The following is a 25,197-nucleotide window of genomic DNA, read 5'->3' as shown; positions in this document are numbered from 1 at the left end:
AATCTAGCCATCCTCCCCTACCCCACAACCCTGTCCATAGAAAAATTGTCTCCCATGAAACTGGTCCTTGTTGCAAGAAAGGTTGGGGACCACTAGTCTGTGGCATCTGGGTCATGTGGCACCATCTGTGACTAATCAAATGTAGAATCCAAGGGACAGGCAAGTGTATGGACAAGTGCTAAGTGGGCAGGGGTGAAAAACATCAGGTGATAGGGCCAACTGGTTGGGTTTTGAGATACTTGGGGATCCAGGATGATAATTTGGGAGGGAGCTAGAGTCAAGATTTTCTCTATTCTAACCACACCCCATAACCTCCCTGGGAACAACACATTCAGGGCCCCCCGACTCAGACAAGAGAACTGTAAACTACCCTTAAAGTCGTCCTATGCAGCAATGATGCAGACTATTGATACAGCTTCTGGTGTGTGTCTTTTTCTGAACCATAATTAAAGTTAAGTGAACAATAGCATTTGGAATTATCAAAAGAGAAAATCTGATTCATTTCTTTCTTTATGCATGGTGCATAGAACTGGCATTGACCCAGAAGATTTCAAATCGATTGTAAGCTCTTCGCTGATCTCAGTGCACACACCAGATCTTGGAATAATCGTTAGCATTTGACTGGGCAATAACTATGGGCTAAGTATGGCCCTAATGCTTTGCATATGTTATTTTGATAGTGTTAAAATACTGTAACCCTATCAAAAGGTGTGTTTTATCTTTACAGTGGGGAAATTGGGCCATAGGCGGGTTTACCAACTTGCTGGAAACCTATTTAGTTAACAGCCAACATGTGGTGATGCTAGGATTTGAACCCAGGCTGTGCAACTGCACAGTCCACACGCATACCTGGTGTTTCTTCCTGCCTCTTGAACTGTGCTTTATTCTTAAGTGCACTCAATTACCGTGAATGACTGGAAGCCTAAAAGTGAGGGAGAACATGGTCACCAAGGAAGCATTTTGAGGAGCTGAATGGGAATGAGGCTGTATTCTGTTTGGCTGAATATCCCAGCAAAGTGAAAACAGCCACGCATTCGATCACGATAGTACAGAACATCTGGGGGCAGGGAGAGTGACCGAATGTTTCCTGGAGGTTTATTTGGTGATCTGGCAAGTGCATCTCTTTTAGGTAACCATTCACAAACTGTGTTCCAGGCTGGGAATATGGAATCACCATTCCTCCTGATCATAAGCCCAAATCCTGGGTTGCAGCAGAGAAAATGTACCACACTCATAGACGGCGAAGGCTGGTCCGAAAACGCAAGAAAGATTTAACACAGACTGCTTCAAGCACTGCAAGGGTAAGAGAAGCAAGGGAAGGGAGCTGTACTGGGGAGCTCTGCCCTCCTGACCACAGAGACCCAGCTCACTAGCCATTTCTGCAGAAACTACTCACAAATCCAGAGCCTAATACTGCACTCAAGGGTTCTCAAAGTGAGTCCACCCCAGCCAGCAATATCATCATCACCTGGGAATTTGTTAGAAATATCCCACCCCGAACCTACTGATTTAGAAATCCTGGGCGTGGGCCCAGCCAGCTGTAGTTCAGTAAACCATCCAGGTGATTCCCAGGCAGGCTAAATGTTGAGAACTGCTACAAAGGTGTTAAAAGAAACAGAAACTATTTTGGCAGCGTAATATAGTAGCGGTAATAGCTCAGGACTTGGAACAAGATGTGTAAGGATTCAAACCCTGAATTCCCTTTCTTTCTCATCTGCAAAATGGGAATAATATCTATACCTTTTAATTAGGGTATTGTAAGCTTTAAATGGAATAGTAATAAATAGAACAATAACACTCGTAATAATAAGTGGCATGTATAGAATTGGCTTTCTCTAATGCTGGGTACTGAATATGCATCATCTATAGTCTGTAAGGTTTGGATTTTATGCCCATTTGACAGATAATGCTCACAGAGTTTAAATACACTTGCTGTAGGCCAAGTGTTTAGTAAGTGACAAAGCTGGTGTTGGAACCCAGGCTAAGCTAAGTCCAAACAGGAACTCTTTCTATTCCACAGAATGGGTAACTCTGGTAGGTACTATGACATTATTTTTATTAGATGGTGAGCTTCTGGAAGCAAAAATTGAGCCATAGTCATCTTTGTATCCGCCTTGCTAACTCAGAAATGTGCTCCCAGTAAATAATCTAGTCAAATAAATGAGCTAATGAATGAATGAGTCTTTTTTTTTAATTTAAGTTCTAAGATACATGTGTAGGACATGCAGGTTTGTTACACAGGTAAATGTGTGCCATGGTGGTTTGCTGCACCTATCAACCCATCACCTAGATATTAAACCCAGCATGCATTAACTGTTCATCCTGATGTTCTCCCTCCCTCCACTCCCCGGCCCCAGTGTGTGATGGTCCCCTCCCGGTGTCCATGTGTTCTCATTGTTCAGCTCCCACCTAAAAGTGAGAACATGCGGTGCTTGGTTTTCTGTTCCTCTGTTAGTTTGCTGAGGATAATGGTTTCCAGCTCCATCCATGTCCCCTGCAAAGGACATCGTTCCTTTTTATGTCTGCATAGTATTCCATGGTGTGTATGTACCACATTTTCTTTATCATTGATGGACATTTGGATTGATTCCATGTCTTTACTATTGCGAAGAGTTCTGCAGTGAAAATACGTGTGCATGTATCTTTATAATAGAATGATTTATATTCCTCTGGGTATATACCCAGTAATGGGATTGCTGGGTCAAATGGCATTTCCGGTTCTAGGTCTTTGAAGAACCGCCACACTGTCTTCCACAATGGTGGAACTAATTTACCCTCCCACCAATAGTGTAAAAGCGTTCCTATTTCTCCACAGCCTCACCAGCATCTGTTTCTTGACCTTTTAATCTCTATTCTGACTAGTGTGAGATGGTATCTCATTGTGGTTTTGATTTGCATTTCTCTAGTGATCAGTGATGTTGAGCCTTTTTTCATATGTTTGTTGGCCACAGAAATGTTTTCTTTTGAGATGTATCTGTTCATGTCCTTTGCCCACTTTTTAATGAGGTTTTTTTTTTTTTTCTTGTAAATTTGCTTACATTCCTTGTGGATTCTGGATATTAGACCTTTGTCAGATGTATAGATTGCAAACATTTTCTCCCATTCTGTAGGTTTTCTGTTCACTCTGATGATAGTTTCTTTTGCTGTGCAGAAACTCCTTAGTTTAATGGATATCTCTTTATTGTTTAATTATCCCAGGCTGATGGGGTGAGAAGTTTCTGAAGGTGCTTGAACCCTCTCCTTCCACACGAGGGCACCAAGTTGAAGTGGGAAGAACACTGAGCCACTAGTTAGAAGGCTCAGGATATGGCCCAGCTCTGCTAATGAGTATTTCTGAGACTTTGATCATGTTTCCTAACCTGCCTTACTCTTGGCTATGTGAAAATTTTCACTGCTACTATTTATGTTACTAGAGGGTCAGGTACAAGATTATGCTTAGCCTGCATTTCACATTTATTCAAAGCGAAAAAAATGGACCCAACAATAATTACCCACATGGAGCTCTCATTTCTCAGATCTGAAATATTATTCCATTATTATTTTACATTTATTAAATCCAGTCATACTTTTAAGGTATTTAAATCAAATTTCTGCCATGAAAATGCGAGCTGTGTGAAAGCAAAGACGCTATCTCTTCTTCACTGCGTCCTCAGCCCCTAACACGATCCCTGTCACATAGTAGGCACTCATATTTGTTGAATGAATAGAATATAACATTGAAAACCGATACCACTGGTAAATCAGTAGTTTTTAAGCTGAAAAGTACCACATGAATGTATTAGTTATTACAGAAATAACATATTCTGATCCATCACTTAATTATTAGTTATGGCAGCTATTAGCTCAGGCAAGACATTTAAACCTGGGAGGGGGCATTTGATTTTTGTCCTACATATGTAAAATGGAGATACTAATGTTTTACAAACTACATCACAATAGCAACATTTTTATGAACTAATGAAGTGAGAAAACAGAAAGCAATGTGGGAAAGAGTCCACTTGCTTCACCCACCCCCAAATCAGGTATCCCACAACTGTGCTATCATTGTCTAGTTATCTCTCCGCACTACCGCAGTCCATCAGCTCTGCAAGGCAGAGGTCCTGTCTGGGTTTTTTCTTTTCTGTATTTCTGGCTGTAGCTCAGTACTTGGCACAGAGTAGATTTTGAATACTGTGTATCTGTTGATTGATCAAATAACCTGTTTTATCAATAAAAGGAATATCATCATCATCATCATCATCGTCATCATCATCAACATGTTTACTTCTGTTTTAGGCCATGGAGGAATTGGAAGACCAAGAGGGCTGGGAATATGCTTCTTTAATTGGCTGGAAATTTCACTGGAAACAACGTAGTTCAGATACCTTCCGCCGCAGACGCTGGAGGAGAAAAATGGCTCCTTCAGAAACACATGGTGCAGCTGCCATCTTTAAACTTGAAGGTGCTCTTGTAAGTACTAGGTTGCCAGAGTGCAGATCATATTGGTATAGAGAAAATATGTGAGTGTTGGGTACAGCATTGCCAACTCCATAGAGGTCCCTGTAACCCTGGTACTATAAGATGGCAAATATTCACAGGTTGAGGGAAAGCCACACGTCCTGGGTGCTCAATACCTCATGTAAAACAAATAGACCATTAACACAGGAGTGTTCTAAGAAATACTACTGTCGACACACCTGCTTGACGTAGCATTTTCCAAATGTGTCTGTTCTAGGACCCTTGTTTCAGGTAACATCTATTCACATCCCAGGCAAAAGTTCCTGGAATCATATCTTGGAAACTGCAGCTGTTCAACAAAATATTCATACATATATTCATAAAGATACAGATGTGAAGGGGAGGAAGTCAGAAGGCTAGCTCACAAAATTAGAGAGCAATACGGAAGCACATATGGAAGCACAGTAAAGAAGTCAGCGGGGAAAAGCAGGCCGGTGGAAGGAAGGAATAGAGAATGGCAAGGGGTGATCTAAAACAATAGGGTGGTCAGGAGCCATTTCTCAATAGCCTATTTTTGTATTTCTGCACTCTGACCCCACAGTACTCTGCTACTGCTGCTCTTTCTCTTCCTTATCCCATCCTTTTACTCCCTATTTATCCTCTACATTTTTCCTTTTTTTCCCTTTCTTTCAGCAGCAGGGCTTGGCAAACCTGGACTCGAGGTAGGAGGGCTGGCTCCCACTTCCTGCTCGGCTGCTTTCCAGCTAAGCGACTTCAGGGAAGTCACTTGCTATCCTGGGACTTGTTCATCTTAAAAAAAAAAATGGGGTGCTTGCACGATAACATCTTTTAAAAGCTAGAATTCCATTTGTTGGTGATTCTTGCCTGTTGGTTGGTTGGTTTGCTTTTAGGCAGTGTTTATTGACTTATCTGCTAATTGACTCTGTTAATTGACTTTAGGGGGCAGACACTACAGAAGATGGGGATGAGAAGAGCCTGGAGAAACAGAAGCACAGCGCCACCACTGTGTTTGGAGCAAACACCCCCATTGTTTCCTGCAATTTTGACAGTGAGTTTTATTTTATTTTAATTTTATTTATTTATTTATTTACTTATTTTTTGAGACTGAGTCTGGCCCTATCACCCAGGCTGGAGTGCAGTGGTGCCATCTCGGCTCGCTGCAACCTCCCAGGTTCAAGCAATTCTTCTGCCTCAGCCTCCTGAGTAGCTGGGACTACAGGCACACGTCACCATGCCCGGCTAATTTTTTGTATTTTTGCATCTTCTCCATGTTAGCCAGGCTGGTCTTGACCTCCTGACCTCTCAAGACCCATCTCGGTCTCTCAAAGTACTGGGATTATAGGCGTAAGCCACCACACCTGGCCAGCAGTGAATTTTAAACATGACTTTGTGCATTCCGCTTCTGTAACTTTTATCTCAAGGAAACTCTTCAAATCACCGAATATGATTTTTAAAATCTCTTCATGCAAACGTGACTTTCATTTTCATCCTTGATGAAATGGGTTTTTAAAAATGCATTTGAAAACCATATCATATATAAGGTGAAGGGTGGTCAAATCACTGATTTTAACAGTCTATCTCATATGTGCTTATTCTGTCTAGTAAGCCCCCAAAAATTGAAATTTTTAACTAGGAAAAAAGGCACAAAAATTTAAATAATGGTTGGTTTCAATAATAACCTTCAGGATTTTTGGAATGAGACAGACCTGCTCTACAATAATATTAGCAAATGCTTATATAGGTCTTAGAATGGGCTAGGAACTATACATATTATAACTTTTTAATCCTCATAACAACCCTATAAGGTAGGTGTTATTATTGTCCCCATTATACAGAAGAAGGAACCAAGGTACAGGAAGATTAAATTACTTGCCCAAAGTCTTATGGCTTGCAAGCACTAGAGAGATTTGAACTCAGGTCGTAGAGCTCCCAGAATCTGTGCACGGAATCATAATGCTCCGCTATCTCACAAAGAGAGAGAAAGAGAAAGAGCGAATGTGTGTGTGATAGAGAGACAGAGACAGAGAGACAGAGAGAATATAGTAATAAAAGGAGTATGAATATTTTGAAATGTCAAAGAATGTTTTAGATGATAATTGTTTCCCAGATCTGATGCTGAAGTAGTATAGAAAGCCCTATTTCTATAACAGCTGGAGACCCAGTTTCATTGTAAAGGTCAGTGATAATAAGTAGTACCCTAAATTCAGTTAGTTTATAACAGAGGTAATGTTTTCCTGATTGATACACTTTGCATTGAGCTTACTATAGTATTTTTTTTTTAATATGATTTTTGTTTTTAAGACCGAGTCTCGCTCTGTTGCCCAGGCTGGAGTGCAGTGGTGTGATCTCAGCTCACTGAAACCTCTGTCTCCAGGGTTCAAGTGATTCTCGTGCCTCAGCCTCCCGAGTAGCTAGGATTACCGACTTGCACCACCATGCCCAGCTAATTTTTGTATTTTTAGTAGAGACAAGGTTTTGCCATATTGACCAGGCTGGTCTCCTAACTCCTGGCCTCAAACAGTCCGCCTGCCTCAGCCTCCCAAAATGCTGGGATTACAGGCATGAACCACCGCACCCAGCCTAAAAAATAAGTTTCATTTTACAGGAAATAGAACTACTTTGGGAGGCCACATCATCACTATTCTGTGTGCTCTTTGCTGTGGGGAACTGTAATAGAGTCAAGTGACCCATTTATCAGAAACATGTATTTTTTCCAAATATTCCAGTAAAATAGCAGTTTACAGTGTTATGTTTCTTGTAAGTAATCTTCATCCTGTTTTTTTAGGAGTCTACATCTACCATCTGCGCTGCTATGTCTATCAAGCCAGAAACCTCCTGGCTTTAGACAAGGATAGCTTTTCAGGTAAAGGAAAAAAAAATCTCCATGCTACGCATGATTACATAGCATGCTGTTTTGCTTCTGTGTTTCAAGTGAATGCTTTTTGTCATTTCTAACAACAAAAACCCTTTACATGTTGAGATTATTTTTGCATGCTTGAAGCAAACTGCTCAGTGATTAGATAAATCATCACGGAATGCTTTAGACACCATTGCTGGGTGCTAGTGATACACAGAAGATACTTTTGATACTAATAGATATGAATTGATTAAGTAATAAGAAGCACTGAGAAAGTGATTTCTCATCTCTGTTTATATACATGGCTGCGTTTTCATCCCTGGACCCTCGGGTCGATTGGTAAGTTAAGATCCTTTAAGTTTTTTTGTAGGCTCTCTCAAGGTATCAAAAAGATGACAAGTTTGCCCATTTGCCTACAGCACCAGGCTTTGAGCAGTTTGGAGTACATTTTAACCTTCTCCTCTGCCTGCTCCCCACATTCTCAATAACATAAAACCATGAGGCTTTGTCATCTCTTGCACTGACACCCAGCTGCTTTCGTTGCTTTGGACTGGTTCTGAGAGGAAGGCTATTGGCAAGGGACGGGGGAGGAGGGGAGAACAGGCCTGGCTGGGGATTTGAGTCCTTTCTGCTGAACCATGGATAGTTCAGGCTATCTGGGGAGCATTCCACTTCGGGACTCAAAGCCCAGCAGAGTTTCCCTGGGCCTTCTATGAAAACACCTCTTAACCCATTTCCCGTTTGCCCCGAGAAATGAGTGCTGGCGGCGAGCTGTACTTTTTCTTCCAAACAGGAAGTGTGTTAGAGCATTTGACAATCTCATGTGCTCGCATCAACTTTGAAGCGTGTTCCAGGCACTAATATTTACCAATATTTGTGAATGGTTTCCTTTTCTTACAAATTTGACCAGATTCAAGGTTGTCCCTGCGATATACATCTCCAACAGGGTCTTTGAAGACATTTTCAAATATTTTCCACCAGGGGGCACTCTATCACTGAAAGTTAAAAAAAAAAAAAAACTTTCCAAAATTCTTGACTAAAGCTTCCTAAAACTCTAAGCACATTCCTTGCAGTTTTGGAGATAGAAGAATTATCATCAGGGCAAAAGCAAAGGGTTCATATGATGGCTCCCCTGCTAGAAACCAAGCACTTTTGGCTTATACAAAAGTTTCAGGCTAGATACTGTGTTATTTTTCAGATAGGTCAGCCCCCAGGCAACTGCAAAAAGGTTTGATGAAATTATTTAGCATGGAGGAGAACATGGATTATTTCTCCATACATAATACTGCTTTCTCTCCATTCTTAAGTATAGTGAGACAAAGTTTTCTACTGTCACAGACTGTAAACTCTATGAGCATCTGAGCTTTTCCTGTTACTGTTGTACTCTTGAGACCTGGAACTCAATAAATATTTGCTGAATTAATGGATTACCATCAACATTAGAAACAACTATAATAAAAACTAGCATTTATCAAATACTTCCTATAGGACAGGCTCTGTCCCAAGTAGCTAACATTCCTTATATCATTTCGTCCTCTCAACACTGTGAAGCAGATATTACTTTCATTGCATGGAGGAAGGGATCAACGTTTAGGAAGATTATTTTTTCGCTCAAAGTTACGCAGCAGGGGTGAAGGGTGGGTGTGGACCCCAGGTGTATCTGACTGCAGAGCCTCACTCAACCATGAGTGCAGTACTCTTGCAGAGAAAAACTGTGGGCCCCATTAACCTTGGTGGGGACATACTCCAAAGGCAGACCTCTCAGTACACATCAGGGTCTCACTTCAGGTGCCTCTGCTGCAGTGCCAGAACCTTCCATGGGGAACTCCCTGCTCCCTAGAAACCCTGTTTCCAGGCAGGTGGTGAGAGCCCACTGTCATTATATCCAGAGGAAAATAATATGGTTGCAGTGAGTGGTTCTGGGGAGTTAGATTTTAGCCATGACCCCATTGTTATTCTCTTTTTCTGTTTTAGATCCATATGCTCATGTCTGTTTCCTCCATCGGAGCAAAACCACTGAGATCATCCATTCAACCCTGAATCCCACATGGGACCAAACAATTATATTTGATGAAGTTGAAATCTATGGGGAACCCCAAACAGTTCTGCAGAATCCACCCAAAGTTATCATGGAACTTTTTGACAATGACCAAGTGGTAGGTCATTTAGAATTTCTAAGATAACTTGGGGATGATGGAGATTTGAAGGGATGAATGTTGGGGAATTTAAGGATCACTTTGTTTCTCTAGGGCAAAGATGAATTTTTAGGACGAAGCATTTTCTCTCCTTTGGTGAAACTGAACTCAGAAATGGACATCACACCCAAACTTCTGTGGCACCCAGTAATGAATGGAGACAAAGCCTGTGGGGAAGTTCTTGTAACTGCAGAGCTGATTCTGAGGGGCAAGGTACATCGCTGTGTTCTTTCTCATGTATTCCATCAACTGCTTAAAATGCATGTTAATTCTAGGCACTGTTTGCTCGAACTAAAGCGAGCCATTGACATACCCATGTTTGTTTCACAGGATGGCTCCAACCTTCCCATTCTTCCCCCTCAAAGGGCGCCAAATCTATACATGGTCCCCCAGGGGATCAGGCCTGTGGTCCAGCTCACTGCCATTGAGGTATGCGGCTCCCCACGTGTTACTCATCAAATCAAACGGATGTGACTGCAGAGCAGGAATCTTTTGGATAGAAAATAGAATCCTGCTGCGTATTTTCTTGCTATCTCCAACTTCCTTTACAACTTGTCCAAAAACTGGAGATATTCATGGGAGTAGAAGGCTTGCTGAGGCAACAAGGAGAGGTCAATTCTAACATTCCTGAGGGCATCTAAACTCTGCATTTACTGGGAGCCAGCAGGTTTCTGAGTTTTTCAGGTCAGCTGGAGAACTGGGAGAGGGAAGATGGAGCAGAAGGGAATGACGGTGTATATGCCAAGAGGTGGGGGCATAGCAGGGAGGCAGAGATGGCAGTTGAATGGGAGCAGTGAGCAATGTTAGCAATGTTGACATGTCAGATACAAGCTGATGACCCCAACCAGGTGGCTTGATAGACAGTGTCTGGCCCACTCTCAAGACATTTCCCTGTCCAGTCAAGCAGCTGTTAACACCCCAACATTTCCCTTTTCTGGCTGTCTTGCTAAGAGTCCTCAAAGGCCGAAGCTATCACTTTGAAATGCTTGTATGTCAGACACCGTGTTAAGAAGTTTACAGATGGGCTGGGTGCAGTGGCTCACGCCTGTAATTCCAGCACTTTGGGAGGCCAAGGCGGGTGGATCACTTGAAGTCAGGAGTTCGAGACCAGCCTGGCCAACATGGTGAAACCCTGCCTCTACTAAAAATACAAAAATTAGCTAGGCGTGGTGGCACACGCCTGTAATCCCAGCTACTTGGGAGGCTGAGACACAAAAATCGCTTGAACTCAGGGTAGGGTAGAGGTTGCAGTGAGCCTAGTTCGTACTATTGCACTCCAGCCTGGGTGACAGAGTCAGACTCTGTCTCAAAAAAGAAAAAGCAAAGAAGTTTATAGGTGATCATCAGAATAACCCCATGACAGATAATACAATCAGTCTTGTTTGTAGATGAGGCATAGAGAGGTGAGTTGCCTTGTCAGCGCTGACACAGCTACTAGATGGCACAGCCAGGATTTGATTCCTACACTCCTAACTGCACTGCTTTTTTAGGGGCTCAGGCAGGAGAAAGAAAGGGGCAAAACCACTTTCTTTGCATGACCAACAAGCTTACAAGGATAATGTTCAAATTAATCGTAAAGACTTTGCCAGTAGTTAAGACAGAATTTTTACTTTTGAGTGTTATTTTTAAAGTGCTGGGTTACCTTCTCCTCTCTTTAAATTGTTTTCTTAGATTCTAGCTTGGGGCTTAAGAAATATGAAAAACTTCCAGATGGCTTCTATCACATCCCCCAGTCTTGTTGTGGAGTGTGGAGGAGAAAGGGTGGAATCCGTGGTGATCAAAAACCTTAAGAAGACACCCAACTTTCCAAGTTCTGTTCTCTTCATGAAAGTGGTACAGTATCGATTCTCTGTAATCACCCATGTGCGTTGAAATATGAAAGTATGTGCCTCTCACACACATGCAAACACACAGAGTTTATTTCCAAAATCTGACAAATACAAAAACCCTGCCTTATATTCAGCTTGTCAATGACTTTTCCCCCTTAAATTCTCGCACTGTGGCAATGCTTTCTTAAAGCTTCAAAGCAACTCCAGTGGCACAGAAATATCTGTGAGCAATATGTATTTATTTCTCTGGTAAACTTTCCATCTATTCAGCTATCTATTACAGGCTGTTGGTCAACCCCATGAAGGTAGAATATTAACCCCCAGTCATGCATGGACCAGATATACCACCCCCCACCTGCCACAGCTGTGCATGGACCAGAACCCTCTGGATAAGGACTGGCTGTCTGAGGAAGGGGCAGCTGTGGGGGAAGGTATATGGGGTGATGGAGCCATGACTCTGGCAGCCCGTAACTGTGCCCCACCTCCAGGTGCCCCTGGGATGGCACCTTTTTTGGTCCATTGAGGCTACCCTCTGGTTGTTAAAGATGTGAGAGCACCGGATCCAGTTCACAGCATCACAGACCCCATAATACCTGGGGCAAGAAGAGGTCACCCAGTCTTTTCATTTTTAAAGAAGTTACTTTCTTAACTTTTACAAAAAAAAGTTATTTTTTACTCTATTATATAAATAGGTGAAATAAAGACAGTTCCTTACTTTGAAGTGTTGGAAGACCTAGAACCATCCCATTCCTTTCCCCACCCGAGTCGTTTTCCTGACCTTGATGTCTCCAATACAGTGCTCTTGAACTCTAGGGTCACGTGCTTTAACCTCTTATTTTACAGAGGAGGAAACTGAGGCCTAAAGAGGGGAAATGATTTATCCGGTGTCATAGTGTTAGGCCATGCCTTCCATATCGCAGTGACTGTGTCCTAACTACAGTGACAGCTGCAGCGCAGGGCTTGGTGCATTCTTACTCAGTACACCTCGTCTTTAATCCTGTGGGCTGAACATTTTCACCTCTCTTATGCCCACTTTGGGGAAAACCAAGAAGTAATGAATTTACACAAGGGGACGTCGTTAGCAAGTGAGCGGCCAGAGTTTGCACATAGGTCCCTCCAACCCCAAAGCCCATGCTCTCCTCCCTATCATGCAACAGTGAGCCACCAGGATGCTTCCAGCCAGGCTCCCAAAGTGGTTGCCCCTGGGCCACTCCCCTATCCTTGTCTACTCCCCACACCTCCCCCACCTTCCAAGTTCTAGTCTAGAATCTAGCCTTGGTGAGCAGAGAAGAGAAAAACCACTCAGGTGACCCCAGCTTCTACTCCTGTGTGAAGCCAGAGATAGAAGTTCACCTGAACCACATACCAAATGGGCCCCCAGGTCAGCTCATGATTCCCCAATCAGGCATTGTCACCAAAGCCACCAAATTCCATGAGAGGGAGCTGGGAGAGTCGAGGAAAAAGTAGCAATCCATTTTTGCATGGAATTTCCAGGGCGAAAAGAGTCTCAGCCACAGTTATTTCCCTTAGAAGTTCAGTTTTGTTTTGACCATTTCTAAAGTCTGCTCAGAACTTGGCTAGTAGATGACCAAAGCCCTGGGCTTGTTAGCCTTGCACATGTCCCCTCCCAGGAAGCAGAGCACAGGGAAGAGTACAGGGCAGTGACTGAGAGTAAAGAGCATGGGTCAGTGATTCCACACTTACAGGACGCAGTATGGGCCAGGTACTATACTAAGCACTCTTCACATAGAATAATTCAACAGTTTTACTATTACTCATGAAATAACGGGGGCATAGAAGGGTTAGCTAGGTGGTTCATGGTGGCAGTGCCAGGATTTGACCCAGGCAGTCTGGCTGACAGCTCACGCTCTTAAGCACTGAGCTCCTTGCCTAGCACATGAGTAACTATTGTGAGTCCTCTGGGCTATGTGGCAGAGAGAATCTGGACTGGTCCATCAGGGGAATTTTTCTCAAAGCTGCCCTTGTCTGGTCTTGTAAAGAGAAATGAAACCTACCTTTGTGACCCCCAGTTCTTGCCCAAGGAGGAATTGTACATGCCCCCACTGGTGATCAAGGTCATCGACCACAGGCAGTTTGGGCGGAAGCCTGTCGTCGGCCAGTGCACCATCGAGCGCCTGGACCGCTTTCGCTGCGACCCATATGCAGGGAAAGAGGACATCGTCCCACAGCTCAAAGGTAACGTGCAAGTCTGTGCGGAAGTCTAGGGGCTTTTCATGCATGACTCTGATGTACTCTTTACAAACGTTCTTAAGGTAAGTCTTGGATTCATTAGCTACATTTTACAGATGAGCAAACCGTGTGAGTTGCGGTGTGTTATGTCACTTTCCTAAGGTTCTATCATTCGTAAGTGGCAGAGCTGGGCTGGAACCTCGGCCTCGTTTTAGGGGTGGGTGGCGTGCTCCAGGGATTCGTCTCTGAAGCGTCCCACTCCCGGATGAATGTAAGACTTCTTCTGAGGAAGTGGTAAGTGCTCATGAATGTTCCCTATTTACTTTTCAACAAGCAGCTAGCAAAGCAGGGAGAGCTGTTCCCACATCAGTGATGGGGATGAAGTCATTTCCTCCACCTTTCACTGAATGGTTAGGAAGCACTCATTGACTGCCACGTGCTCTTCTAGATATCTGGGGACAGTGGGGACCAAGACAGCCATGTTCCCCTCTCACAAAGCAAGAGTCCAGCGGGGAAGGCAAACGAGGAAGTGTGCAGTTGCAGTCCAGTGTGATAAATACCTTGATGGGGAAAACAGGAAGCTCCCTGACTCCATGAACATTGACAGAGGAGGAGATTTTATTTCAGATTGCTTTCCATCTGTTGGCCTACCTCATTATCACATATAATTAATATGTAAATGACAGAGCAGGGTATAATACTTACTTTAGATTTCCATAATAAATAATAGCTAGTGATACAGCATTTTGCAATTACCCATTCCATAGTTACTTGGTTTTAGCTTACCATGTGCTAGGGACTGTGTTAGGGGCTGGGGGCTATATTGCATCAGTGCAAGAGATTCCAGGGCCCCTGGCCTCATAAATTAGACACCGTGGGAGGGCTGGAACAGCCTCATTCAGCTGATCCTTGGTGGCTTCAAGACTGAAGCAGATGTCTTCTATTTAAGCAGCTGTGTCACTAACTGGTTCTATTAAAACTTTCATAAGGGTTGGTATTGATTTTGCAGAGCCTCTGAAACTCATCTGCTGTGTAGGTGTGAGCATCCTGGATCCCTGATTCAGAGAAGAGGGAGAAAATCCACAGTCACATTTAAGCAAAACTCTACATGTGCTTATCAAGAAATGTCCCTTGTAAAACATTTTATGCTGAACTGATGGTGCCTAAAATAGCAGCATTTTTTATAACAACAAGGATTGTTGTAATTGCAGGAATTGTTTCATTTTAAGGTTACTAAATGGAGAGAAACCACTTTCCTGGCTTTTTTTTTCTGTTTTCATGAGAGAAGGTTTTTTGGTCCAAATACATGAAATCATCCAGAGGGTACAAATGCTACACACTTTCTCTGGCCCTAGAATCACTTACGTGGATCTGTTTGTGTCTATTGCTCAGGGGTGGGCTAGGTCCAGGGCAGACATAGCCTGGCTAGTGATTCTATGTAATCAATGTAGAGTGTGGTCAAGGTTTCAGAGAGCCCCAGAAAAGGAAAATCTGGTCCTTTCATAAAACCAATGAGAGGTTAATGGCCTCATGTTGGAAGTGCACAGAATACCATTCTCCTGTCCCTTGGGCTTTGTTTTCATGCGGAGGGTGAAGTGGAGAACTGATCCTCTAGGACAGAACTTGCGTTTAGTTGTGTTCCTGTGTCTCTGCCCTCTGGTTGTCTTGTTCCGAACTGTTGCAGTTGTCAGGATCTGCAGGGCAGCCTATCTTGGAAGTGTGGAGACTGCTGACAGGTCTAGGGATGCCACCTAGATCTAAAACCACCTAACACAGTAACTGATAGATCACAGATGCTCAGGAAATGTCAGTCTCCCCTCCTCCCCAGTATCCCCCTGATGGTTACTCCAGGTTCTGGTGTGGTGGTTAAAACACAGCTTTGGAGTCAGCCAGACCTGGGTTACTTACTCCCCAACTTGCCACTAATTGTTTCACCTGAAGCAAGTGACTTGCTTGCTCTTAGCTTCAGTTTGTTTTAAAAATTTTAAAACGGGGAAAATGGCACATATTCTACAGGATTATTGAGGTATGAAATAAGATCATGTACGTAAAGTGTTTAGCTCAGTGCCCAGCACATGGTAAGTACCAAAAAAGGTTTCTTGCCTCTCCTCCTTTATGTCCTTTATGTCAATTGCCAGAGTGGGTTAAACAGAAAGTTCTATTGGCTTGGCAGAGTTTGTTCTGTCTGGGTTCTGGCCTCCTGTTAAATGTCTTCCTGTTCGATGCTTCTTCAATAAATGGAGATGTACCTCTCATCCTATCCCCACCCCAGGGTGAGGCTTTGGTACCCCCGCTTTAGCTGAATCAAATGTAGTAAGCCCAGGGACGACTACTGAGTCCATGCTCTAACCCCCAAATCCTGAGTCACAGATATTTTGGGAATTGTACATAAAGTCAGGGCACGTGTCTTCTCCCTCTATATACGCTGTTGAGAATAAGGGCTGAATAAGCCAGTGCAACCTCAGACCTGAAATATAAAACAATCCACCCTGCTCTTCTTTTCCTTTCCTTTCTCTTCTTCTTTTTTTTTTTTTAATTTAAGTTCTGGGATACATGTGCAGAACATGAAGGTTTGTTACATAGGTATACACGTGCCACGGTGGTTTGCTGCACCCATTAACCTGTCATCCACATTAGATATTTCTCCTAATGCTATCCTTCCCCTAGCCTCTCACCCCTCCTTTCCCTTCTTTTTCTTATTTTTCTCTTATTTATTTTCTGTGTCTTAGGAACAAATTTCAAGAAAAGAAGACTCCTTCAGATGTAAGCTGTCTGTATGTTCTCACTTATAAGTTGGAGCTAAGCTATGGGAACACAAAGGCATACACAGTGGTATAATGGACATTGGAGACTCAGAAGAGAGAGGGGGATAAAAAGCTGCATATTGGGCAGCTATTGGACAATGTACACTAGTCAGGTGACAGGTGCACTACAATCTCAGAATTCTCCACTGTATAATTCATCTGTGTAACCAAAAGCCTCTTGTACCCCAAAAGCTATTGAAATAAAAAATAGTTCCCCACCCCTACTCCTGCACCCTCTAAAGACATATATTGACACAGTTCTTTTTTGAGCACTTTCTGTATAGGCACTGGACTAATTATCTAAAACAAAACAGTATGGACATATCCCCTAGAAAATGTCTAAAACCATATTATATTTGGGGAAATGTGATGGATTGTTGGGTTGTTTTCTACATTCAGGAGTTGTCCTCCCTATTCCGTAAATCTCATCCAAGAATAAACTCTACCATCCACCCTATGGCTGTTGAACTTGGAGTAGAATGTTCGCCACTATATTTCTCTAAGTATCTTAAATTTAAAAAGTATTTGTCTTGCAGCCTCCCTTCTGTCTGCCCCACCATGCCGGGACATCGTTATCGAAATGGAAGACACCAAACCATTACTGGCTTCTAAGGTAGGCTTCAGAGCTCATCATTGGATGCTGTCAGTTTTATCTTCCAGATGTCTAAGCATTTGGTGAATTCAGTCAAACAACAATTTGTTGCCAATTATAATCATCAGCCAATCCATTTATTGAAGACTGAGTACAGACAAGAGTCTAAATCTTGCACTCATCAACAGTTATGACACTGTGTAGACTAGTAGTCTTCAACCCTCACTAATAAGTCACCCAGAATACTTAAAATAAAACCCATGCCCAGGCCCCACCTCCCAAGAGGGAGAGGGACCTAGACATCAGTATGTTTTTAAATCTCCTCGAATGATTTTAATATGCGGGCACGTCTGAGAACCACAGGTGTAGACTGTCTGAGAAAGATCATTTGCTAGAAAGCGAAGTGTCAGAAGCAAATTTATAGCATTGCAACATTCAGATCAGAGGTAACACGCAACACGCCAGATTCTTCCCCCTACATAAAGCAGAAGTGTTTCAAAATTTCTAATGACCATATTTATCAGTATATGGGACACCCAGGTTTTTATATTCACTGTCGTTTTGAAGTGAAGAAATTGGTTGAAATATTCACTCAAGGCCCTATTTTAAAATTAACTATTCCAGCCACTTCTACATGAAGGAATGGGGGAAAAAGTCTCAGCCCAGAAAAAAAGAAAACACCAAATATCTCCCTGTTTCTCTTGGCATCTATGATGAACATTCACAGCATGTTTTAATGTGCAAACTAGCCCCAAAATGCACATGATTGCACTTTAATATGTTATGTCCATAAACAGTGCCTTTAAAAAAAATCTACTTCCTTCCCACTGCATTAAACTCACTAACAACTGGACCGTATAAAATATAGTCTCCACAGCCAGCACTGTGCAGGAGTGTGTTTGATTCTACTCTCTGGGAATCTTACATAGTCACAAACGACAATATCAAATTTCCAATCCCATAGGCCAAAACTACTGTGATCACTTTGTAAACCACCCCAAATATCCCTAATAATATGCCTAGTAGCCTTGGCAGGAGTTAATATACTTAAGATCTTTTCTGTAGATTTTTACAACTACTCTAGAAAAAGACAGTTTAAGATCTTGCTGTATAATCTGCCTCCAGGTTTGCCATCTCTCATCGTCAGTCAATTCTTATTACAAGCCTTCAGTGTACTCAGTAGCCCTAAGTACAACTGAGGAACGGGAGAAGAATAAAGTCAACAATCTATGCCAGTATTTTCATTCATTTCTTAACCATAGTTAGGAAATGTGACTATGTTACTGTAGCAACACTTTATGAAAGTTCAGTTTACATCATAGAATTAAACATTGCAACATAGCAGGATTGAGGATGGTAGTATCAGTCATTCCCACTGTATTGTAAATTGCTTTAATCTTCCTGCTCTCCTACTATCTAGTTGAGGTATGCTGTGTTGATAAGAAAGGCTGGTTGAAATCTCTAAAAATCTGAGTCCACTTGTTCATCAAAGTAGACATGGCACATCTGTACAAAGTCAAATAAATAAAGTTGCACTTTGAAAGAGCCAATAACAAGCTTGCGGATGTCCTGTATTACATGTACATGTAATGTACATGTAATGCACATGTATTACCACTTAATCCAGGCCTTGTGTCTGGGTAAATGGAGGGAATGCCTTAAAAATAACTATGCTGTTGCTGGGAGCTGGAGGCTGTGTCTTTGAGTGACAGTGTCACACTCCGGAAACTCATGGCATTACTCTGTGATGTCCATGGGAATTCTTAACAAATGGACTGAGCACTATCACAAGAAAAGTGAGAAATAAGTCTTTGGGGAAAATTGGTCAAGTGCTAGCCAAATAACATGGACATGCGTACATGGCCATCTCAACAATTACCTTCCAATTCCAGTGCTTAAGCAGTATGTCAACAGCACTCAGCAAAATGGCTTCTCCAGCGACAGTGCATGTATGTATGATAAACAAATGCATGAGGCTGCCTGGGGCTGTGGGACCTTGGCCTAAAAACTTGAATTATTCTTACAACTCTTTCTATTAGTAGATTTTGGAGTGAAAAGTGATCTTTAAACAAACGTGATTGTTTTAAGCCTAAAAGAAGAATCTTCTGTGCCATTTAATTATTTGACTCCCATTGCAAGTTTATTATTAGATATAATAAAGCAAGTCACATCAGTTGCTTCCATTACCTTTCCACATGAACTAACGATCGTGTAGGCACGAATAAATTATCCCATACTAATCCTAAAGTTTAAAATCAGCAACTTGTCTTAAATAATGCCTTTTAGGCCGGACATGGTGGCTCACGCCTGTAATTCCAGCACTTTGGGAGGCTGGCAGTTGGATCACCTGAGGTCAGGAGTTTGCGACCAGCCTGGCCAACATGGTGAAACCCTGTCTCTACTAAAAATACAAAAAATTAGCCGGGTGTGGTGGCGGGCGCCTGTAATCCCAGCTACTTGGGAAGCCGAGGCAGGAGAATCACTTGAACCTGGGAGGCGGAGGTTGCAGGGAGCTGAGATCATGCCATTGCACTCTATCCTGGGCAACAAGGGCAAAACTTAGTCTTAAAAAAAAAAAAAAGTCTTTAAATCATGAACTCTTATTTTGCTTGAAATGGTTTGAATTGTGAACAAACACATTCTAAAAATCTGATTTCAGGATCCATTGAGAATGTAAGAGTACTTTGGAAATAAAATCACTCTCTCCAAAATCTCAATTCAGCTGTGATGATCTAACCCTTAAATCTTGCTTTGGTGTGAATCTAATAGAAAGAATTGCCTATCTGTCCCTCTGCCTCTCTTGGCAATTCCATTGTGCTGAACAAAAATCAATCCAGAAAATACCAAGGGGCACCTACGGAAGCAGCCCCATGGCCTCCTGCATGGCAGCCGGAGGAAGACCCTTTAGGATGAACATAAAGTTAGGATCTCAGAAAAGGGTCTAGGCAGCATGTCTTCAAACCGCCACTGAGGACGAGTTTGGCTAATGCCCCAAAAGATACCAGGACCACATTCAGGCCCCGCTTCCCAGTTCTTCATTCTCTCGTCTCCTGGATGGGCCCTAGATCGGGGTGGGTTCTCTATGAAAAAAATCACGTGAAAGGATTTGGCCAATGGGAAACTTCACATCCTCATATTAGAGCAGCTTTGATGGATGAGTATTTATTTGGTGCTGTAACATAGGCATGGTGGAGGGGGTACCTACATGATAACATTGCAGTCAAACATATCTTGTGACAGGACAGTTTTTTGTGGGGAGGAGAATTACACCAAGTTTGGAGATGTATTTTAGGAACTAAACGGAATGTAAGGTCTGGAGCAGGGGGATGAGCAGCTCCGTACCCTGCTCCTGTGTGAGCTATGAAATGTCTAACTCCATCGAAAACATGAGATGGGGGGGCAGAGAAGGGGCTACTTCCAAACCTTTCATTGTAATACTGTGTGTAACCTTTTGCATATTTTCAGAAAAGAAACCAGTAAAGTGGGTTCAGTTGTGGGCTCATCTTGACTTAGAAAAATTTAAATAATTTAAATAACCCATCAAAATGTTGATAATATAAGGCATGCATGAATAATAATTTTTCCTTCTTTCTTTCTCTTTAAACCTCATGTTCCTGGGGTCTCCATATCTATGTGACCTGTTACATGGTTCGCCCTCTTCCTGACCCGACATGGGCACGAGCAGCTGACAGAAAAGGTAACTATGGTATACATTTTGCCACATTTAAGATTCATGGACCGGGCGTGGTGGCTCATGCCTGTAATCCCAGAACTTTGGGAGGCCGAGAAGGGCAGATCACCTGAGGTCAGGAGTTTGAGACCAGCCTGACCAACATAAACCCCGTCTCTACTAAAAATACAAAATTAGCCAGGCATGGTGGTGCATGCCTGTAATCCCAGCTACTCAGGAGGCTGAGGCAGGAGAATTGCTTGAACCCAGGAGGTGGAGGTTGCGGTGAGCTGAGATCACACCATTGCACTCCAGCCTGGGCTTGAAACTCCATCTCAAAAAAAAAGAAAAAGAAAAAGATTCATGTATTTTCTGCCCAGAATTTTTATGGGAATAGTTTTTTCTAAATCTAGGGGGGCCGGGCCCAGTGGCTCACTCCTATAATCCCAGCAATTTGGGAGGCTGAAGCAGGCAGATCACTTGAGGCCAGGAGTTTGAGATCAGCCTGGCCAACACACGAAACCCTGTCTCTACTGAAAATACAAACATTCACCAGGTGTGGTGGTGGGTGCTTGTAATCCCAGCTTTTCAGGAGGCTGAGGCACAAGAATCGCTTGAACCTGGGAGGTGGAGGTTGCAATGCAATGAGCTGAGATTGCACCACTGTACTCCAGCCTGGGCAATAGAGCGAGACGGTGTGTCAAAATTTAAAAAAAGAACTAAATCCATGGGTAGGTTGCTGACCCATAAAGGGGAAGTAATTCTGTGTAAGTATGTGTAACACACACGCATCACACACACACACACATAAGAAGCATATAATGTAATATATAATATAACACAAATAAGAAGTAGCTTTTCAAGGCTGGGCACGGTGGCTCATGCCCATAATCCCAGCACTTTGGGAGGCCGAGGCAGGTGGATTACAAGGAGTTTGAGACCAGCTGGCCAACATGGTGAAACCCCATCTCTACTGAAAACACAAAAAGTAGCTGGGTATGGTGGCACATGCCTGTAGTCCCAGCTACTCAGGAGGCTGAGGCAGGAGAATCTCTTGAACCCAGAAGGCAGAGGTTGCAGTGAGCTGAGATCAAGCCACTGCACTCCAGCCTGGGCAACAGAGCGAGACTCCGTCTCAAAAAATAAAAAGAAGTAGCCTTTCTTGTCCCTTCTTCCTTTCCCCCAAGAGGCGCTATTGCAGGTGACATTTTGTGTTTTTTTGTTTGTTTTTGTTTTGGCGTTACTATTTCCAAGGTAGGTTAAAATAAGCAATGGGTGGGTCTGATAAGAATCTATTCTTGTTATAAATCTGAGTGGGAGGCCTTCTATGTAGTTTGACAATATTCCACAAGTGACTCTGACATGCTGTCCCTTCTGTCCAACCAAGAACCACCCATCGAAACCAGAGATTCCCAACACCGTCTCCACATTAGACTCTCCTAGGGAACTTCTGAAAGCTTATTGGATGCCCTGGTCTCACCCCTGACTGATTGCATCAGAATCTCCTAGGATAGGTCGGGAGCCCTGGTCTAACTGAACCATCATGCCTCCCTTCCTTTCATTTCACGTTTTATAATTTTCAAAGCTCTTTCTCCTAAAGATCCCCTATGATTTCCAGAATAACTTTGGGAGGTACATGGAGGCAGGTGGATGAAGGCAGCATGTGAATGCTTTGTCCATTGTATTATTATTCCATTCAGTGGATGAAGAAATTGACACTCAGAGATGTTAAACAACTTGCCCAAGCCGGTACAGCTTGTAACTTAAGGGTATGGCTTATAACATAAAGGAAGCAACTTGAATTAAAACCAGTTTTTCCAATTTTTAGCTAGTGAGTATTGTATTACAAGCCATTACTGGCTAAAAGGGCTAAGAAAATGAGATAGTAGAAAACATATATTGGAGGTTTTCTTTAAATTTATATGTGTATGTAAATATCAAGTCAACAGAATAAAAATGTAAAAACCAACAAATTAATAGATTGTATCTAAAGGACATAAGAACATTATCTAGTATGACTGTAGCCAAACACATTTCATTGGCCAAGAATGGTCATTTCACCTCTAGCTTCTGAGTAGAAGAATCGTGAAGGCTTTGTCTATTGTGCATGTAAACAAAAGTAATATAATCTCACGTATAACAGGGTCAGAAGAACCTATTTTTTAACTATTAAATATGCATTTTCCTTTATAGATTGGAAGTCTAGGACATCACTAAAGATTTTTCCATTTTGACATGTCTTTAGGAGGAAGAAATCATGGACTGGTGGAGTAAATTTTATGCTTCCTCAGGGGAACATGAAAAATGCGGACAGTATATTCAGAAAGGCTATTCCAAGCTCAAGGTACCTGGATCTATGCTGCTGTGGGTGGAGAATCGACATCCTTTAAAACTGGCCACAGGCAGAGCTCAGAGGATGACTAAAAGGTCCCTTGGGTGGGTGCTAATGAGCAGGGGCCAGGAAAATCTCTGTCTTCCCAGAGAGCCCTCTTGCACGAGTTTTGGCTTTGCCAAGATTCCAGGGACTTGAGGACAGCTATTGAGTTATGGTTACGTGACTGCCACGTTGGGGCTCGGAGGCATCTGGCAGATGGTTGGGAATGGGCTGGCACCACGCTAATTAGGCCATGATGATCCAGTTTGACTCAGGAAAACCCAGAAGTCATAGTGCTATTTGCAGAATGACACAAGATGTCAACATGCTTCATTGTGTGCTTTGAACAGGGATTGGTTTCACGAGCTGAAAAGTTGAATCTGTCACATGTATGCAGCATGAAATCACAGCCATGAGAACATGTATACAGGAGGAAGACAAGCAACTGAGCTAGGCATGGCTGACTAGCTCTGAGCTTTCTATTCATGTTTTGAATTTTCTAATTCTTCGTTCAATTTTCAGCCTGTAGGGTACTCAAGTAGAAGCAGTGCTAAAGTTTTCAGAACAATGTGTATCAGAAAAAAACTTTAGAATGAGAAATATCTGGTCATTGAAATAATTTTCCCCATCAAAGCAAAAAAAACCCCACACCTTTTCATGTTATTGTCATAACCTCTCAGTGTAGCCTAAGAAATACTAGCATGTAAATAACAATTAATTCAGAAAAATGATCCAGTGGGGCTGAAGGATCGGCCTCATCCATCCTCCCTCACTCCCTCTTCCCTTCCTGCCTGCCTTCTTTTCCTCCTGCCTGCTTGCCTTCCTTTCCTCCCTCCCTCCCTCCCTCCCTCCCTTCCTTCCTTCCTTCCTTCCCTCCTTCCCTTCCCTTTCCTTCCTTCCCTCCTTCCCTTCCCTTTCCTTCCTTCCCTTTCTTCCCTTCCTTCCTTCCTTCCGTCCTTCTCTTCCTGCCTTCCCTCCCTTCTTCCTGCCTCCCTTCCTCCCCTCCCTTCCTCCCCTCCCTTCCTTCCCTCCCTTCCTCCTTTTCTCCTGCCTTTCTTCCCTCCTTCTCCTCCTTCCTCCTCTTCTTGCTTTTTAAATTGAGAAATAATTTACATAAAATAAAGTGATCCATTCAACAAGTTGTGATTATTATATATACCCTGTGTGAACCACCACCCAAAACAAGAAAGAGAACATTCCCATTCCCACAGAAAACTTCCCCTTGTCCCTTTCCAGTCAATTTTCCACTATCCTCATCCCTCCTAGGAGCAACTGATTGGATTTCTCTCACCACAAACTGATTTTGCCTGATTTTGCACTTGCTCTAAATGGACTCGTATGATTTATGTTTTGTGTGTCTGGCCTCTTTAGCCCCACGTTGCAGTTTTGAGACTCATCATGTGGTTGTATGTATTCATGGTGTGTCCCTTGTCATTGCTGCGTAGTGTTCCATTGTGTGGATATGCCACAAGTTGTTTTTCCAGTCTCCTGATAATGAAGCTGCTGTGAACATTCTTCTAGCATGTGTGTGTGTTTTCACTTCTCATCAGTAAATGCCTAGGAATGCGATCTCCAGATCATAGAATAGGTGGCTACTTAACTCCATAAGAAACTACCGGACATTTTCCAAAGTGGTTGTATCCGTCTACACTCCCGCCAGCGATGTGGGAGTTCCGGTTGCCCCCTCCACAACCTCATGCCCACTTGATACTATCAGCCCTTTCGATTGTAGACCTTACCTGCATTTTAATGAGAAATTAAGGCTCTGTTGGTGGTTTTCAGATATATAATTGCGAACTGGAAAATGTAGCAGAATTTGAGGGCCTGACAGATTTCTCAGATACATTCAAGTTATATCGAGGCAAGTCGGATGAGAATGAAGATCCTTCTGTGGTCGGAGAGTTTAAGGTGAGTAAGATATGTGTGTTGGTCCTGTTTAAAATCCACCTTCATTTTCTATATAGGCCTAGGATAAAGGACAATCAGGGTCTGGGGAGGGGCACGTCCTGCAGCCTCTGAGAGATGCTGGAAGGTGCCAGAAAGGAAAAGGGGGAGGGGGAGCCAGAGCACTCTGAGCTGTCTTCACATCTCCTCCTGCCTCCCTGCTCATGCCAAGCAGCCTCGAATCCTAAGATGCAGTCTCTCCAAGATCTAGTTCCTCTCCTCATCCCACTGCCCCTACCACGCTTTCAGCAGGATCATTGTGACAACTTCTCACTTGACAGTCC

General features: G+C 42.9%; 1 protein-coding gene across 2 annotated transcripts in view; it reads left to right on the top strand.

Annotated features, from left to right (window-relative positions):
• Positions 1 to 25,197, top strand: part of MYOF (myoferlin) — a 171,805-nt gene that overhangs the window by 117,647 nt on the left and 28,961 nt on the right. Inside the window, exons 29-42 of one of the 2 annotated variants that reach the window (XM_038009266.2) lie at positions 1,156 to 1,301; positions 4,276 to 4,449; positions 5,398 to 5,506; positions 7,244 to 7,321; positions 9,290 to 9,471; positions 9,565 to 9,723; positions 9,841 to 9,939; positions 11,182 to 11,343; positions 13,370 to 13,535; positions 16,870 to 16,946; positions 18,818 to 18,874; positions 20,611 to 20,622; positions 22,841 to 22,939; positions 24,752 to 24,877. In XM_038009266.2, the coding sequence (XP_037865194.2) occupies positions 1,156 to 1,301; positions 4,276 to 4,449; positions 5,398 to 5,506; positions 7,244 to 7,321; positions 9,290 to 9,471; positions 9,565 to 9,723; positions 9,841 to 9,939; positions 11,182 to 11,343; positions 13,370 to 13,535; positions 16,870 to 16,946; positions 18,818 to 18,874; positions 20,611 to 20,622; positions 22,841 to 22,939; positions 24,752 to 24,877 (1,646 nt within the window). The remainder of the gene's footprint in view (positions 1 to 1,155; positions 1,302 to 4,275; positions 4,450 to 5,397; positions 5,507 to 7,243; positions 7,322 to 9,289; positions 9,472 to 9,564; positions 9,724 to 9,840; positions 9,940 to 11,181; positions 11,344 to 13,369; positions 13,536 to 16,869; positions 16,947 to 18,817; positions 18,875 to 20,610; positions 20,623 to 22,840; positions 22,940 to 24,751; positions 24,878 to 25,197) is intronic. The other variant, XM_007963586.3, reaches the window with a different exon arrangement.

Source organism: Chlorocebus sabaeus, chromosome 9, assembly GCF_047675955.1.
Source record: "Chlorocebus sabaeus isolate Y175 chromosome 9, mChlSab1.0.hap1, whole genome shotgun sequence".
Lineage (NCBI taxonomy): Eukaryota > Metazoa > Chordata > Mammalia > Primates > Cercopithecidae > Chlorocebus > Chlorocebus sabaeus.
Note: the sequence above shows the minus strand (reverse complement) of the source record. Positions and strands in the feature narration are given on the sequence as shown.